General features: G+C 36.8%; 3 protein-coding genes and 1 long non-coding RNA gene across 8 annotated transcripts in view; 2 read left to right on the top strand and 2 right to left on the bottom strand.

The window, feature by feature from the left end:
• The first annotated feature begins 493 nt into the window (after positions 1-493).
• On the top strand, positions 494-3,311 carry LOC107658836 (nuclear transcription factor Y subunit beta-like). 3 transcript variants are annotated; one of them, XM_016447504.1, is made up of 7 exons: positions 494-591; positions 1,439-1,532; positions 1,653-1,786; positions 1,973-2,170; positions 2,396-2,474; positions 2,640-2,719; positions 2,854-3,310. In XM_016447504.1, exons 2-7 carry the CDS (start codon positions 1,439-1,441, stop codon positions 2,884-2,886), a joined length of 618 nt encoding a protein of 205 aa, XP_016302990.1. In that variant the 5' UTR covers positions 494-591; the 3' UTR covers positions 2,887-3,310. The 3 variants fall into 3 exon arrangements, with proteins under 3 accessions (XP_016302990.1, XP_016302991.1, XP_016302992.1); XM_016447505.1 differs by lacking the exon at positions 494-591 and adding an exon at positions 598-749 and having other exon boundaries at positions 2,854-3,311; XM_016447506.1 differs by lacking the exon at positions 494-591 and adding an exon at positions 809-1,198 and having other exon boundaries at positions 2,854-3,311.
• Positions 3,312-3,818: 507 nt separating this feature from the next.
• On the bottom strand, positions 3,819-10,598 carry LOC107658821 (host cell factor 2-like). Of its 3 annotated transcripts, none has more exons than XR_001630834.1 (17): positions 10,348-10,598; positions 9,883-10,031; positions 9,611-9,771; positions 9,314-9,522; positions 9,126-9,210; positions 8,027-8,133; positions 7,699-7,926; positions 7,435-7,626; positions 7,267-7,304; positions 7,121-7,178; positions 6,888-6,965; positions 6,774-6,805; positions 6,556-6,687; positions 6,275-6,460; positions 5,910-6,201; positions 3,984-4,713; positions 3,819-3,938 (listed from the first exon to the last, which is right to left on the bottom strand). XR_001630834.1 is itself a non-coding variant. In XM_016447481.1 (16 exons), exons 1-16 carry the CDS (start codon positions 10,505-10,507, stop codon positions 4,634-4,636), a joined length of 2,187 nt encoding a protein of 728 aa, XP_016302967.1. In that variant the 5' UTR covers positions 10,508-10,598; the 3' UTR covers positions 3,819-4,633. The 3 variants fall into 3 exon arrangements, 1 of the variants encoding a protein (XP_016302967.1); XR_001630835.1 differs by having other exon boundaries at positions 7,151-7,178; XM_016447481.1 differs by having other exon boundaries at positions 3,819-4,713.
• Positions 9,930-14,434, top strand: LOC107658844 (uncharacterized). Its single transcript, XR_001630842.1, has 3 exons — positions 9,930-9,986; positions 13,051-13,111; positions 14,409-14,434. It is a non-coding gene; the product is annotated as an uncharacterized LOC107658844 (long non-coding RNA).
• Positions 14,435-14,715: 281 nt separating this feature from the next.
• The window catches only part of avpr1ab (arginine vasopressin receptor 1Ab), a 4,029-nt gene continuing 2,609 nt past the window's right edge, over positions 14,716-16,135 (bottom strand). Inside the window, exon 3 of the mRNA XM_016447493.1 lies at positions 14,716-15,623. Coding sequence (XP_016302979.1) covers positions 15,295-15,623 — 329 coding nt within the window. The 3' untranslated portion in view covers positions 14,716-15,294. The remainder of the gene's footprint in view (positions 15,624-16,135) is intronic.

Raw genomic sequence — 16,135 nt, 5'->3', positions numbered from 1 at the left:
TGAACATATGGCACTTTTAAAGTAATGAAGCATCACCATAGGTGCATTATTCACTCATGAAGAAAAAAGTAAAAATATGAAGAACATAATACAGAAAAAAAGGAAAGTTTTCACAGTTGGCTATGATAAACAAAGACTGCATTTGAATGTGAAATTCACCTCATTCAGTTCTTTTGCTGAGCTCCAGCACCAGTAATATTTACCTGAGACATGAAAAAAGGAAGGAAAGGGAAACAAGAGTGGAATTAGAGGGAAGTGTGGATAGGATTTCCACCTATTTCCATAAAATTAATTTATATGATAATTACCCATGTAGGCCTATAGGCCTACATGCGTAATGAGTATGGATCATGTCATCAAAACCAAATGAAGGGAACATGATGAAAAAACAACGTTTTAATGATTTTAATGATAAAAACGATTTGCACTAGATAAAGGGAACATAGAAATGTCGTTAAATGCCACCTCTTCTAATATTCACAATCTCATTTCCAGCGCGACCCCTGGTGACCAACATACACGCGTGCACAAACTGTCTCGCGCAGCTCCATTTCCGGCGTCCAATCAAGTTGCAGCGCGAGAGCGAGTCAGGTTTGTATTTGTGGCTCCGGTCAAATGATCCGCTACAGCGGTCATTCTCGTGTTTAACGGATAGAAAAGGCCGATACCGGCAGGTTTTTACAGGTTTTACCAGGCCGAAGCAGCCGTTAAATACAGGAAGTCTTAAAATAATGAAAGTTTGAGGATGGGTAAGGCATTATTTGAGTGGAGAAATGGATGCTACATCCACGCGAGGCCCCGAAGACACATTTAATAAACAGCAACTCTAATTATAAAAGAAGACCGTTAATTTCTGGTTAAAGTTTACAAATTGTTCATAAATGAGATATTTCCCTATGTTAAATGTGTGTAATTTGTTAGCTTGAGCTGGGACGATGCTAACCTGCTAGCCGACTATCAAAACAAAGCCTGCCAGAAATACATACAAATAATTATAGGACCAGTTATTATCGATATTAATAACATATCGATATTAATAACATATCCAAAGCCACGTACATATTTATTGCGTATTTTATTATTTGCATTTTTTAAACGTATCTTTTCTAGCTGTTTAATCTAGTTTGTCTAATAAACCTGGCATTGTTTATTACGATTTTTGTTGGTTCTTTGACGAATTACTTTTTGTTCCTCTTTTGTAAGTGTACTTTTTTGTTTCTCTTTGGATAAAAGCGTCTGCTAAATTCGTAAATGTTTTATAAATATTGTACATATGGTTATAATTTAATATGGTTATTCAGTATTATTATTAATCATGCTTTTTATGCTCTGGAGAGTTTTCTAGTTGTCGTGGGTCATGAGTGAATATTTTTGCTCATTATAAAGCTGTAATTGGAATGAATGTTTTAACCCCCATTGTCCAGTTTGTGTTTTTTAGATGGACGGAGACAGCAGCACCACAGATACCACTCAGTTAGGAATAACTGGAGAGTATATGACAGGAGGGACATATGTCTTGCAGACCCAGGATGGTATGGACATGATGTCACCGTAAACCATTATTCTGTGATAGAGATAATGAACAAAGTTGTTATTATGAGTCAAGTAGTAGCAGTTTGTCCATTGTCATGTTTTTTGTTTTTTTTTGGCAGATGATGGGGATGAAAGTTTCAATGACCATGAGGATGGCAACGGCAGTAAAGACCATTTCCGAGAGCAGGACATCTACCTTCCCATCGCAAATGTTGCCCGCATCATGAAGAATGCCATCCCACAGACTGGAAAGGTAATATTAGAGAATTTTAAAATTGTTTCCAGGTATGGAGAACTCGTAATAACAAAAAAAAAAAAAACCTCTTGTTTTCAATATTTTATTAGCTTGAATTTGTCCTTTTGGAGTGCATCTATATAAATCCTAATCTTATGTAGAAGTAACCTTGATCACTTCTGTCATCTCTCTTTTTAAAAACAGATAGCAAAGGATGCAAAAGAGTGTGTGCAGGAGTGTGTGAGCGAGTTCATAAGCTTTATCACATCTGAGGCCAGCGAGCGATGCCATCAAGAGAAACGCAAGACCATAAACGGAGAGGACATCTTGTTTGCTATGTCCACTCTGGGTTTTGACATGTACGTGGAGCCGCTTAAACTCTACCTGCAGAAGTTCAGAGAGGTATTATTCACTCACTCACATATGCAAAATTAATAATAAATTTCAGATCATGGTCTAAAAACATCAATATAAAGGATCTTTGAGAGAGACATATCGCCTGCACTTTTGAAATAGAAAATTGCAGAATGTGATTTTTAGAAAAGCAATACCTGCATGTCATCATGAATATCATTTTTAGAGCACAAATTGTGGTTAGACGTGAAGTAACATATTCATGTTTCCAAGGCAATGAAGGGTGAGAAAGGCATCACTCCGGTTACAGTCAGCGAAGGCCTTGGAGAAGAGCTTACAGATGACAGTTTCAGTAAGTGCAATCTCTTTCATTCATATAGCTTATATATTCTTCTGCCTTGTTCAGAAAATGTAATGCAATCGAAACATACAGCACTATTATCTTGCTTATTTATAGCTTTTAGTGTCTTAAAGGGTCTACATAATGAATTAATGTTGTGTTACTTTGAACTTACAGCTGGTCAGTTGCCTGCAGGACTGATCACTGCTGATGGCCAGCAACAGAATGTGATGGTATATACCACCTCATACCAGCAGGTTAGTATGTAAACCAATCCATGTTAAACTACAGATATATGACTGAAGATTCCCGATGACACTGAACCATTTACTGTTGTAAGATTTTAGTTATGCTCACTATTTAAACCATCTCTTTTTTTACGATCCTTTAGATCCCTGGCGTTCAGCAGATACAATTCTCATGACCGAAGACCGGCCCGACTTATATCTAGTAGCCTGTCCAGTGTCCAGACAGTCTTATCTCTTGCCTTGCAAAGTTTTCAGGTCAGTGCTGGAAGACCAAGAGATGCCTGGTTACCAGAGCAGGAACAAAAGTGCCTGTTGCCAGGAGGCTGATTTGATCTTAAGTGATGTCTTGTAATTCATTCAGTATTATATTTAGGCCAGTTTGTTTTGAATGGTCTGCTTGGTACAGGCCGAACCAAATTATGACTTTTTTTTGGGGGGGGTGTTCCTTGTATTTAATCATTTTTAAAGTTTGGGATGGGGCAGTGGGAAGATAGAAAGGCCATATTGACAATTTACATTCCCAGAATCAAGGGAATTTTCATTTGATTTGACGTTTGGTCTTAATTAATCTATTGAACTGACATTGTTATGCTGATTCTTTGAATAAAAAAAGTGATCTTTCTTTGTTTGAATGTTGTTTAAAGTATGTCTTAAAAATCTTCCATGAATATTACAAAATAAGCTGATGAAAATAGTCAAGATCAAAATTAATTTGAACAAATGTATGCCTTGTCATAACAGCGTTTCCAACTAAACTTTATTGCAATACATTTTTTAGTAAATTTTTGTCCACACAAGAAGACCATTATGGGAGTGTACATGAAAAAATTTTCTATTTGTGACTGATATGTTGTGGAACAAATGTGTAAAAAAAAAAAAAAAAGTAGTTAGTAGTTTTGCAATCAAGAAAGGGTTGTAGAAATGTTTTTAAGAGCTCGGTTAAAAATAGCACTGTCTGTGTAATTAATACTCTTTGTAGTTCTCTAGGTTAGTGACATGCTAATGGAACATTAATACATATATAATCGCTAATGTAATGTAACTGCATAAGCAATTCTACAAATGGAATATTAAAAATCCCCCAGTAGACCGATTATACTAATTTGTGCAGGGTAAATGTGTATTATTGTTTAATTAATGCACTGAATATTTAACCCAAATTGCAGATTTGACGCTTTTATGGCAAAATGTAGGATGTCCTAGTAGTCGTTTTTGTAATGTAACAAAACTAAATAATTTCCTGAATTGTTCTATAACTTACTCTATATAAAACAGCATTGTAATTTTGTACAGTAATAAGGCACAGGAAAACGTTTTCTCCAGTTAACTCTTTTTAAGAGTAAGAATTGGACAGCTTTTGGGAAACAAAATAACGCAATCAAAAATGAGCTCAGTCGAATGAAAAAAACTGAAATGAAGGGAGCTCTGGTGGAGCGGTTTATGTTCCAACTACTGTCAATTATGCAGTTCCTAAAAATACAGGAGCCTATTTTAAGAAACATACATGCAGTTTAAGATAGAGGGAAGTAGCTCGTTTTCCACTAATGCGTGAATAAATTTTGCTCACAAAAACCATAGTAGGGATTTGGAGGTATAAAAAAAGTGTTGCCTGTGGCTACAACAATCCATAATATAAATACATTTATGAACTCAGTATTAAAAGTGTTAACGAAATATGTACATTTTACAGTGATGACCTTTTTGACTGATACTGATAAACCTAAAGCTTACAGTATAAACGATACCATGACATTAAAAGGCAATCAAAATATAGAAAAACAGTGAACTGAGATCAGCCAATAGAAGAGTTCATTTAAAATGGCAAAAGGCGTTGTGGAATAATAAAGAGAGTGAAATGCAGTCCTGAAGTATTAGAGCTTTGGCAGTCAGTGCAGCAGCTTGCGACCCGTCAGGGGTGAGAGTTCATCTGCAGGTGGTGTCAGGCTCTGCTGCTGGAGGACTGGAGTCTGCCTGTGTCACTGACGATTTCAGTTTACTCGCATCTGTAGGACGACATATAAAGCAGTTAGGACCAGACTGTATATTGCATTGATACTATATTGCAGTGTACATTAATGTTCAGAAGTTACAATATTTTATAAGAAATTAAGATTTTTTATTTGACATGAAATTGATCAAAAGTGACAGTAAAGGCCTTTATAATGTTACAAAATATTTATTTTTTTAAAGATATTGTACTTTTGAACTTTCTACTCAACAAATGAACCTGAAAAAATGTATTGCGGTTATGTGCCGATTAATAAATATTAATCAGCACAACTGTTTTCAACATTAATAATAAGAAATGATTCTTGAGCACTAAATCAGCATATTAGAATGATTTCTGAATGATCATGTGACAAGGCTGGAGTGATGATGCTGAAAATTCAGCTTTGCCATCACATTTTAAAATATATTATTTTAAATTCTAATAATATTTCACAATATTGTTTTTACTGTATTTTTGGTCAAATACTTGACCAATAAACATCAGCAGCATCAACAATGCCATAATAAAGGTAAGTTGGCTCTTTAATATTTCTTTAATTATTGAAATTATGATTGGTTTGTGTAGAGTTTAAATGCCATAATTGCTGTTTTTCTACAAGCAACATACTACTCTGAGAAAATATATATATATATGTGTGTGTTTTATGGCTGTGACAAAGGTTTTAGGCAATACATCAATCAACCCAAGGAAAAATGTGACCCTGGACCACAAAATTTTTTGAAATTGAGATTTATACATCATCTGAATGCTGATAATTTATGCATTATCTGAATAAATAAGCTTTCAATTGATGTATGGTTTGTTAGGATCGGACAATATTTGGCTGAGATAAAACTATTTGAAAATCTGGAATCTGAGGATACAAAAAAATAAAACTAGAGAAAATCAACTTTAAAGTTGTCAAAATTAAGTCCTTAGCAATGCATATTACTAATCAAAAATTAGGTTTTGATATATTTACGGTAGGAAATTTACAAAATATCTTCATGGAACATGATCTTTACTTAATATCCGAATGATTTTTGGCATAAAAGAAAAATCGATAATTTTGACCCATACAATGTACTGTTGGCTATTGCTACAAATATACCCGTGCTACTCATGACTGGTTTTGTGCTCCAGGGTCACAAATAAGGATTTGATGAGGATACACATTAATGAGTCAAAGCTTTAGAAGTTTTTGCACACCTTGCAGCCAGCGGATCTGAGTGGCCGGACCGTAGCCCTGCTCGTTCTTGGCAGCGATACGGAAGACGACAGCAGGCCGTGCCGAGCAGTCGATGTGCGCGTTGCTCAGCTGGCTTTCGCTGACTGTGCATGAAGTCTTGGTACCACAGTAGATTCGGATGAAGGCCAGCTCGCCAGGTCTCTCCACGCTGTTCCCTCGACTCTTCCTCACAGCCAAGTACATGGAATACTCAGTGATCTTCCCCGACGGAGAGGTGGGAGGCTCCCAGGTGATATGCACTGAATCTTTATCCTGAAATCATAACATAGCATCTAAACGTCTTTGAACGCAAAATGTTTGTCATCACTGAGAAGACTGATTGTACCTTGGTGATTTTTACAGCAGATGGCGCTCCAGGAAATCCAAGCTGGCAGGTTTTAAACTCGCTGACGGGACTGAAGTTGCCCAGGCCACGGCTGTTCAGTCCGGCCACCCGGAATTTATATGTGACTCCTGAGGCCAATTCCTGCTTCTCACGATCCTTAAAACAATGAGGACCCGGCAACTCCCACTGTCGGACAGAAAGTGGTGACGTAAAACGCACTGTCACAACTGGAAACCATTACAATTAGGTGTGGTAATATCAAACCAATAACACAGACAAACCTCACTGTCAGATGAGTTTCGACCAAACAGGGTCGATGCCATGTCACCTTCCTCAGAAGGCAGGAAGTAGTGTGTAACCTCACAATACAGTGTTTTAAACACACCCACATCAAACCACACAGAGTCCTCAGACTGTAAGGGCAAAGGGAGAAAATGCGTCAAGTGTTTTTAGGAGCTTTATACCTATATAAATACAGAAACACACTGTAACACCCTACCTGTTGGGATGGTATCGGAGAAATGTCTCGTTCTGTGAATGATCATATAAATAGTAAGAAAGGAAAACTACAGTAACAATTGATCTATTTTCAACAGGAAGTGTGTGCTCTTACCTTTCTGGCACTGAGAAGTACTATTCAGCTTACCAGCCTTATTCATGTTTGATGGCATCACGGAAACACCTTCTTGATCTTTGATTATGCACATTAAAAATACATCATCAGGTATATATGTGACTGAACCACTTTGTAACACAGAAAGACCAAAAAGTAAGAATGCAAGAGTGGAAATAAACATGCGCATTAAACTACGTATCAGAAGCAGTTCACTTTTCTACCATTGTCACCTTTAGGCCGGACGTCTGTCCCTTCCTCACCTAGTTCTTTTGGCCTCAAAATGCTTTCCTGAAATGAGAAAGGCCCTGTGAGATTAATAAAAAATATAATATATAAAAAGTCATATATGAAATACACTAAAATGCAGAAATCTGACCTGTGAAGAAGATTCTTTTTCTCCTCTTGGCTGGGAGTCTAGACAGAAAATGTATATAAATTATACAAATTTACATATTAATGACAGTTATTTAAATTATAAATAATATACACAGGGTTCTTACACCTTTTCCAATATTAAATTTGAGCACAAAACAACTTGTAATACCTATTTGTACAGATTCCTTTCTGTCTCCAGTGTCTGATGGTGTGGACTGTGGTTCAGTAGAAGCGGACTGAGATGTGATTGGCTGCAGTTGAAGCAAATAACATTCAGCTGCAGGTAAGGGCCGCCAGGCGACATGCAGCATATTAATTGTAGACTTCACAAGGAACACTGCACCAGGAGTGGAAGGCTTCTCTACACACAACAAATCAGAACTTGATGATTTAAATGTTCAGATGTAAACTTTGTTGATTTAATATCACTCACCTGTTTCAAGGTACCACAGATCTTTGCAGCACACCTGGTAGTTATTGTACTTTTTGTATCCATCTCGCCCACTCCAGACATACAGACGAGTGCCGACGGTTACTGCGCTGTGTCCAGCTCGTGCTTTCGGCCAGTGTGCAATACCCTCTTCCTGTTCGTCCAACTGTACATCTGAAGCCGATCCCTGCTGCTGTTCTTCTGGTGTCAAGTCATGCCATGTCATTGTGTCTACAGTAAGCAAACCATACCAAGAGAAAACGCGTAATGATAATAAAGCAATTTTTGAGATTATCTAGCTGCAAGAACAATGTAATATTCATAATCATACCAAGGTTTAGCATGGAAAGAGAGTTGGTGCAGACCCACTTGACTCCATCGGCAGCGAGTGCGTCCTCTGCCTCTCCAATGGGAACCCAGCCTCCAAACACATATAACCTACAACAAGAAGATAAAGAAGAAAAATTGAGTAAAATAATATAAAAGACATTGGAATAACTGTTCTGACAGTAGAACATCTTGACTTTATTGAAAAGTGAAATTGAGAGAGGAAATGGACAATGGAGCTGTTCAGTCATGACGTCAATATCTAGGCAAACCCAAGAGGCTAATTCACCCCTAATGGATTTCTAATGGGTTTTCAGAATAGCGGTTTTGTCAACATTATATGAGGAGTCTCTGTCATTTCTCAAATGGGAATTTTGAAACCATTGTGACATGACATTAAACTGCTTTTTGCTGAATGAAATCCAATACTTGTTTCTTACGAATTTTGCGATGCTGATTTCAGAAATAGTGCCTGTTTAGTTATAGAATGTCACACTTTTTCACAAAACATGATTGGCTTTTTGTAGCATTTTTGGTTTCGACAACAATTTTGTATTATCCACAGAAGAACTGCCATAAAGACATGATTCCTATTTTCCTCAGGTTACAATTATTTGTTCAATTTTCACACATATAAATGATTTATGTACATCTTTAGGTGATTTACTAAATCCAAACAGCAGAAAACAGAAAATGATGTTAATTTTTATTATACATAAACTGTTATGTAAAGTTACTTAACATTAAATGGAGTATTTGAACATATTTCTTTACTCCTATGCATATTGTAAGTTAAATTATACATTTTGAATATTTTTTGTTATTTAAACATGACATTTGACTGCATTAAAGCTGATACATATAATATGAAAAATCATTCTTGCTGTGTAAAAAAATACATGATGGAAGGTTTTTATTGATATTTTTGAACTCAGCATCATCAAATTAGGTAATAGAATTAGATAATAGTAGGTCTTTTTGCAAATCTGCAGTATTTTTTATTTTTTTTTAAGATACTGGGCTTTGTTATCTTTCCTGTTTTAGGACCACAAACTGAACCGCTTCCTACAGTAAATCAAAAAAGAAACAGGCTATGGCTTTACTTGTTTCCAATCACATTGGAGGTGTGCAGACTCCTGGGTAGCGGCAGTTGACCTCTGATTAGAGGTAATGTCCAAGTCATAGTCTCTGAAATGAATGAAAGCATAAGCTTGAACTAAATGAACTAATATAACAAGAGATAGAGGTCATACAAGCTCTGTTATTTTGATGAACATGAACAAGGCCTTACCAATGTCTAGTTGCCACAAATCATTCAGTCTGTGCCCACACATGCCCCCAAATATGTATAGCTTTGGGCCACTCCCGCCCTTGCCACAGTACACCACAGAACTATGGGATTCCCTGGCTGACGGACCTCCACCTTTGGTTTCAGGGATGTTCCAGCCTTTAACCCCAGACTGGACCTGCAGCTCCAGCTCATAGAAGTCATCTAAATACCTGCATAGAGACACAAATAAACATCATCCATGTGAGTATGTATGTGTTTTTGCGTTTGACAACCATAAACGCATGTAAATATGCACACCTTGGTATATTGCCATTTGGGTCTTCACTGTCATTGGCCATTCCACCAAAAAGATAACACTTATTAGCGTGAAGAGTGAAGCTGTGGCCAATCCGTGGGCATGGAAGTGATGCGTTCCTCGGTGGGCGGGGCTTCAGTTTCTTCCACAACCATCGACTGGCCTAAAAGAACAGATATGAAATCATAGCCCTGGCCTCCTAAAGCTGTGTACTACCATCATGAACTATTAATGCTTTTATTTAGGTATCAACTGAGCTACATTAAGTGCTCACCTGCAGTTCATAGAGGCTGTTGGTATACTGTCCGAATTCAACCATCCCTCCAAACACCAGGATCCGTGTGCCTTCACAAACAAAGCCATGAGCGGCACAACCAGGTGGGATATCGCCTCTCACTGCTGGCAGGAACCACTGCCTAGTCACTGAAATATATGGTTTAGAACATTCATTAATGAAAGATTGTGTACATCAGCATTAAATATGAATTTCTAACTCTTTTAATGTACAAAAACCAGTCAGCTTTAATGAATATGAAAACATAATAACAGAGTTTAGCAGCATTTCTAACTATTTTCATGTATATTATTAACCAATGATTTGTTTACAGTAATCCATCAGTGCATTTATTGCTGGGTACTACATGCAATCTGAAGTCACGTCTCTATATGAGTTTTTATAAATGATACATCCATTATACTATGTAGTATTAATGCAGTTGGTGTCTATTTAGTGCCCTACCTGAGTTATAAACATGCAGATTGGTCGCTATTCCCTCATTTCCACCTCCAAACACAACCACCAGCTCTCGTATAGACACGGCCCGGTGCCCGTGCCTCGCCCTCGGAACAGGTCCAGCGTAAGACCGCACTCTTTTCCATTTGGGACCCTTATTAATCATAATAGGTTATTTCACATAGGTTTGATTTTGCACAATTACTTTCGAGTAAAGGCGGACTGCATACAAACAGTTCTTAGCGCTTCCCCGTGCGTGAAAACGTCTCTGTGATTGGCTCAACGCCTGTCACGTGACTTAAAGGCGACGCACTTTCGACAAATCAGCCGTTTGTAGTTCTTAGGCCCCCCTCCCCTTTTTATTTTTTTTTATTTTTTATTTTTTTTAGCAAATACAGAAAATAAGCCCCGGGGACAGTAAAAGCAATTCATTACATTAAAATAATAGGATACATGCATATCACGAGGAAAAAACCTTAATGTGTAAATGTGTGCTGTAGACAAAGAAATTAAAGTTAAAAATAAATGCTATACTTTTAAAATAATCTACTAAAACAGATGCATATTATAAAGTTCTTATTATAATTATAAATTATATTAAATATTAAATATTGTTTTTAAAATATAGTAGTGCATTCATGGAGACAAAACAAAAAATATAAAAATAAATGATTACATTTTAAATATTTAAATACAGTATAGTTTATACATTACAGCATGAATGTTCTCTTTTAGTATAGCAAGTGAGTGCTGTTGACATTAAACAAATTAATGAAATAAAATAGTATTTGAATTCTAATAATTATGAATGTGCAACTGGTAGGGTAGATTTTGTACAGTGTGAAAATTTCTATTATGGTAGCTATCAGTGGCGATGTCCTTAATATTTATTTTCAACCAACAACCTAAAGATAAAATTTCAGAGGCGTCAAAACGGCAGAAGATTCATCTACTGTCCATGAACTGTGTTTAAGTTGTAATATCTTATTTGAAACCTAGAGGTCAGCAAAAGTCTATGAGGATTTGGGGTTTTCAGAGGCATAGCAAATGAGGAATGATTTTACAGACATACCATAAACGCTAGACGTTATGGTTCATGATTGGTTTAGCTAGATTCACTCAAAACTATGTCTTCTTCAATGAAGTTGAAGAAGTCAAACATGTTGAATGTATGTGCAAGTTATTAGTATTAAAGTTCCCCTTCCCAAATGATTTTATCTGTGACATGCAGATGTGCACATGCAAGAACACGTTTGAGGCCTTTTAACAAAAGTGTTTTAAATTGAAATGACATTTGTTTGGTGGTGCAAGACAATTGTTCCATGATGTATTAGTAAATCCATACTTAAAGTTATATGAGAAATATAGGGCATTATACCTTCAGAGTTAAGTTACATTTGGAGTAAAATATGGTTTGACTGTCGTAATTGAAAAACCACTTCATCTATAAATTACATTGAAAAAGAACAATGGGTTTAATGTGGTAAGTGGCCAGCTCTTCTCTGAGGTGATGACAGCTTACGTTTCCTTCACTGATTTTAGAGAGAAAACATTTATTGAAAGATGGATAGAGAACAAGCTGTCAGCTAGTCCTTACATAACAATATCTTTTGAATGACAATAAAGAAACAAAGAGAAAAAGACAAAGTTAAATAAACTGCTATTCAGTAATAATAATGTGTGTCACAGTAAAACAGGCATTCAGCAGATGAGGAATGGAGGATACACACAGACATATTCCAGGATAAACACGGAGAGTGCGGAGAGATTGGAGTCTGTGGAAAATAAACAAGGAGATGGCGATGCTTCATTTCAAAGTAGGAGAAAGAATGATGTCACTTGCAGGGGGTTGCCAGAGCGAGAAAGGAATGAAGCGAGGGATGCCGGAAGAGAAGAATTGCTGTAGAAGAGTTTAAACATCATTTCACTGTTTCTCAGTATTCGCTACATGGAATTCCAATTTAAAAAAAAAAAGAATGATTTAATGGCCAGATTGTGTCTAAAATGTTTGTTGTTTAAGACTGGCCCCTTGTAGTGTCACAATATTACTGTGTTGTGGCTGGATTGTAGCATTTCACGAAAAAAGCAGAGAAATAATGAGAGGGAAACAGGTTGAGTGGGTGAGATGTGGAGATGTGAGATGAAGAAGATGCAGGCAGCTGGAGATGAAGCCATAGGAGGGATGTACAGTATGTGAGATGTACAGATATGTGAAGTTGAGCTTGTTCTCGTCATCTTTGAGCTTGGCAGGAGAGCTTCCAGTAGTCGAGCTGCATGATAAAAAATGTTGGATTCTCCCCCATTAACCCTAAAGCTAAACTTCCTTTCTTAAACAATGCGCTTTCCTTCCTGGCAACCTTGCAAAATAATGTAACATATTGTTTAGGTTGGAGCCAAGCTATAGAAAAACAATGCGTTCATGCAAACTGATTGTGTTTAAAGTAAGTAACATTCTTCGATATCCTTGAAACACTCATTTAGTGTTGTCTATGGAACAATGGTTCACCATTGTAAATGAAGTACTGAACACGTTTTTGTTTACTTTTATACATTTTTTGTGGTAATTAACAGCCTGTCAGAGATGCTTAAACCATATTCCTTTAAACCAAGATTCCAATCCTTGATACAGTGGACATTCTAGAATCAAACTGAAGAAAGAAAGTTTCATCATCTACTTCACCTGAACTTATCTAACCTTTCTTTATTCAGGGGCATGTGAGGACAAGGTAACTGCTGCGATCCCAATTACACCAGCAAGCTGACAGACCTGGTAAGACCAGAGAACTGTTTGAAGAGATATTATTAATGAAATACTCCATAAAAAGTCCTCCTTCACTCTATAATTAAAGGTGATGAACATCCAGAAGGGTGATTTCGTTACATTGCATAAATCATTTTTGGTTCCTCAAAGAATCTTTCAGTCAAAGGCTCTGAAAAGAATATTCTAAAGAACATTTTTCCATTATAAAGAACATTCCATGAATGTTAAAGGTTCTTTGTGAAATGATACCCCGGTTCAATTTGTTTGTGTTTTGTATGTGTCTCTGCGCTTGTTTTAGTGGAACCTCCCTCCTGGGTCTCTGTTATATTTTCAATGTCTTTGAAAGTCCACACGGCCCTTGCCTTTATTAGATTTGCTGCCTCAAAAACGAAGAACCTTTCCTGTTTGACTCACTGACAAGGCAGGCCTTACCCGTCCACAACATTTAGTGTCAATTGGGTTTGAATCCTATAATAAAACGCTGATTGCTTGCCAGTGGTGTTCGGGTCTGAGGATGAAACCGGCATTATGTGACGAGGTTTGTTCGAATCCTGGCTTAGCCAGAACGTACCTTTTGATAAGACTGGGATTGGCAGATTGGAGCCACTGGGGTTTTCATTTTAAGCAGATAAGGGAAAGCTGTGGGAGATGAAGGGAGTTTAAATGTAACCTGAACTGAGATTGAAGCAGATGTAAAGGATCACCTGTGTGAACTATAGAAGACTTGTATTCATACATCCACTAAATCACCTTGAGAGCAGTTGGTGAAATAATCAATGCAATAACAATTCCGAAATGTGAAGTTAGTTCTGAGAAAAACTCAGCAATATTTGGTTGCAGATACCACTTGGTTTGAGTATTTTATAGTGAGTTATGCAGTGCATTTAAGGGCGGAAGATTTACTTTGTAATAAGAGTGTGTTCTGGTCCCACGTTATGCAACCAAGATTGCAGACATTGGTCAGCAGTGGAAAATTACTCCCACAGCTCACCGAGCCGGTAAAAAAAAAGCTTCAGTTTATATTCCATCCTTCTTTGATCTCAGTGCCATTATTACTAATATAATACGTCTGAATCTGGAAGAGACCTGTCAATCAAACATATATTGAGCCTGTGTATTATAAGGATGATGAATAATTTCACTGGAGAAAGCAATATTATGGATAGAGAACTCGTAGCCGGAAACAACATTTTGAAGTTAAAAACATCTTAATTTGTTTATTACAAGATTTTTACTTCACAAGATGTTAGTTGATGGACTGGATTTGTGTGGATTATACTTGTGGATTTTTGTGATGTTTTATCAGCTGTTTGGTCTCTCATTCTGGCGGCACCCATTCACTGCAAAGGATCCATTGGTGAGCAAGTGATGCTACATTTGATCAAATCTTTTATTGGTGAAACAAACTCAACATCTTGGATGGCCTGCAGGTGAGTACATTTTCATTTTTAACCAAACTGGACACACAGATTGTTTCTAACTGACGTGTTTTATTTGTTGAGATATTTTTATATATTTACATGTCTTGAGATGTATTCTCTTTTGTTTCTTTCTTTGAAACAACAAAATGCCAGTTTTCATACACATACATTTTTATATTTGCATAAACAGTTTGCCAAACACCAGACAAGCTGTTTCAGTTTTAGTCATTTTGCTCAGTTAAAGTTTGGCACGACCAATACAAGACAGAGCTCAAGTTTTACACCAGTGCTAAAATAACATTTTGTTTAGTCAGTCATAACACAATACACTCTTTTACTCCCACCTAGTCAAAAAGAGCTTCATGATATCGGTGTAAACAAATAAGACACACGTCAGCTCAAGAAATGAAGCTGAAGTTCTCACCAATATTAAAACACAAAACTGAAGTCACAGACTTTAGTCGTAAATAGAAAGTGCAAAGTGACATAGTGTGCTGTAAAATAAATGCATCATTTATAAGAATGAACACATTTTTTTAAAACCAAAAATCATTCAATGTAGATTATGAGACAATCAAAATCTCATTCACCATGAATATTTCGTATTTTTTGAGTAAGCAACCTACATAAGCAGAAAATGAGCAGACTCTCACCACACAACTTATCTTTTAAAACCGTATCATTAGATATAATTTTTTTTATTTTCATGCTTCTTTATTTATCCCCATCTGGCTCCTAGGACTCCACTGGAACGCTCTGGCTTGATTTGCGCTAACAGTCAAGTTGCAAACATTGACTGGATTTACGGGAATAGTCTAGCCCTAAAGACTGACTGGACTTTCGGGAGTTGCATGGGTCTTTCCAAGAGTCGACCCCATCTTTGGTCCGGACAGCAGCCAGCTTGGTCAGGAGGGTGTTCCTCCGGATGCTGCTGTCCGAGTCCACTTTGTGCAATGTGTTTTGGGGTTTGTTCCAGCAGGGGAAACAGGCTAAGAAGTCATAGAGGAGGTGTCCGCTGAAGAGCATGTAGATCCACGGGTTACAGCAGCTGTTGAGACTCGCCAGCAGGGCAGAGAGGGTCACCGCTGCATTTTCAGAATCTGAAAAAGAGAAGGATTGAGTGATGTAGACTTGGGGTTAAAGATTTGGGTTGATAACTGAAAGGTTGCAGGTTAAAACATTGCAAAAAGTTGATACGTTTTTGCTGCATTGAGCAGTAACATCTACTTGAACTACAATCTGTTTTGACTCGCATGATAATCAAAATAGTAGATTGGATTTCTTGTTTCTGAAAATCATTTGCTTTATTTGGTACTCTTGAGTCTTTGCACAGTATGTTTGTGTTCTGATTATACGTTCCCCTGTTTTTCAAGCTTAAATCAATTATAGATAGATCAATATGCCCTGTCAGCCTTATGAAATATTGACAAAGTATTACGTTGTGTAATCAATGATTTTTCATTCCATGGTGCACAAGTATGTCTCAAGATTGGAAGACAAGCTTCCAATAAGGCAATATTAGTTTTATATAATGAAGCATTATGCAACGGCACAGTATATATATATATATACATACTGTATGTATATATATATATATATATATATATATATA

Source organism: Sinocyclocheilus anshuiensis, unplaced genomic scaffold (genome assembly GCF_001515605.1).
Source record: "Sinocyclocheilus anshuiensis isolate Anshui unplaced genomic scaffold, SAMN03320099.WGS_v1.1 scaffold283, whole genome shotgun sequence".
Lineage (NCBI taxonomy): Eukaryota > Metazoa > Chordata > Actinopteri > Cypriniformes > Cyprinidae > Sinocyclocheilus > Sinocyclocheilus anshuiensis.
The sequence above is the reverse complement of the archived record's forward strand: the minus strand, read 5'-3'. Positions and strand labels throughout refer to the sequence as shown.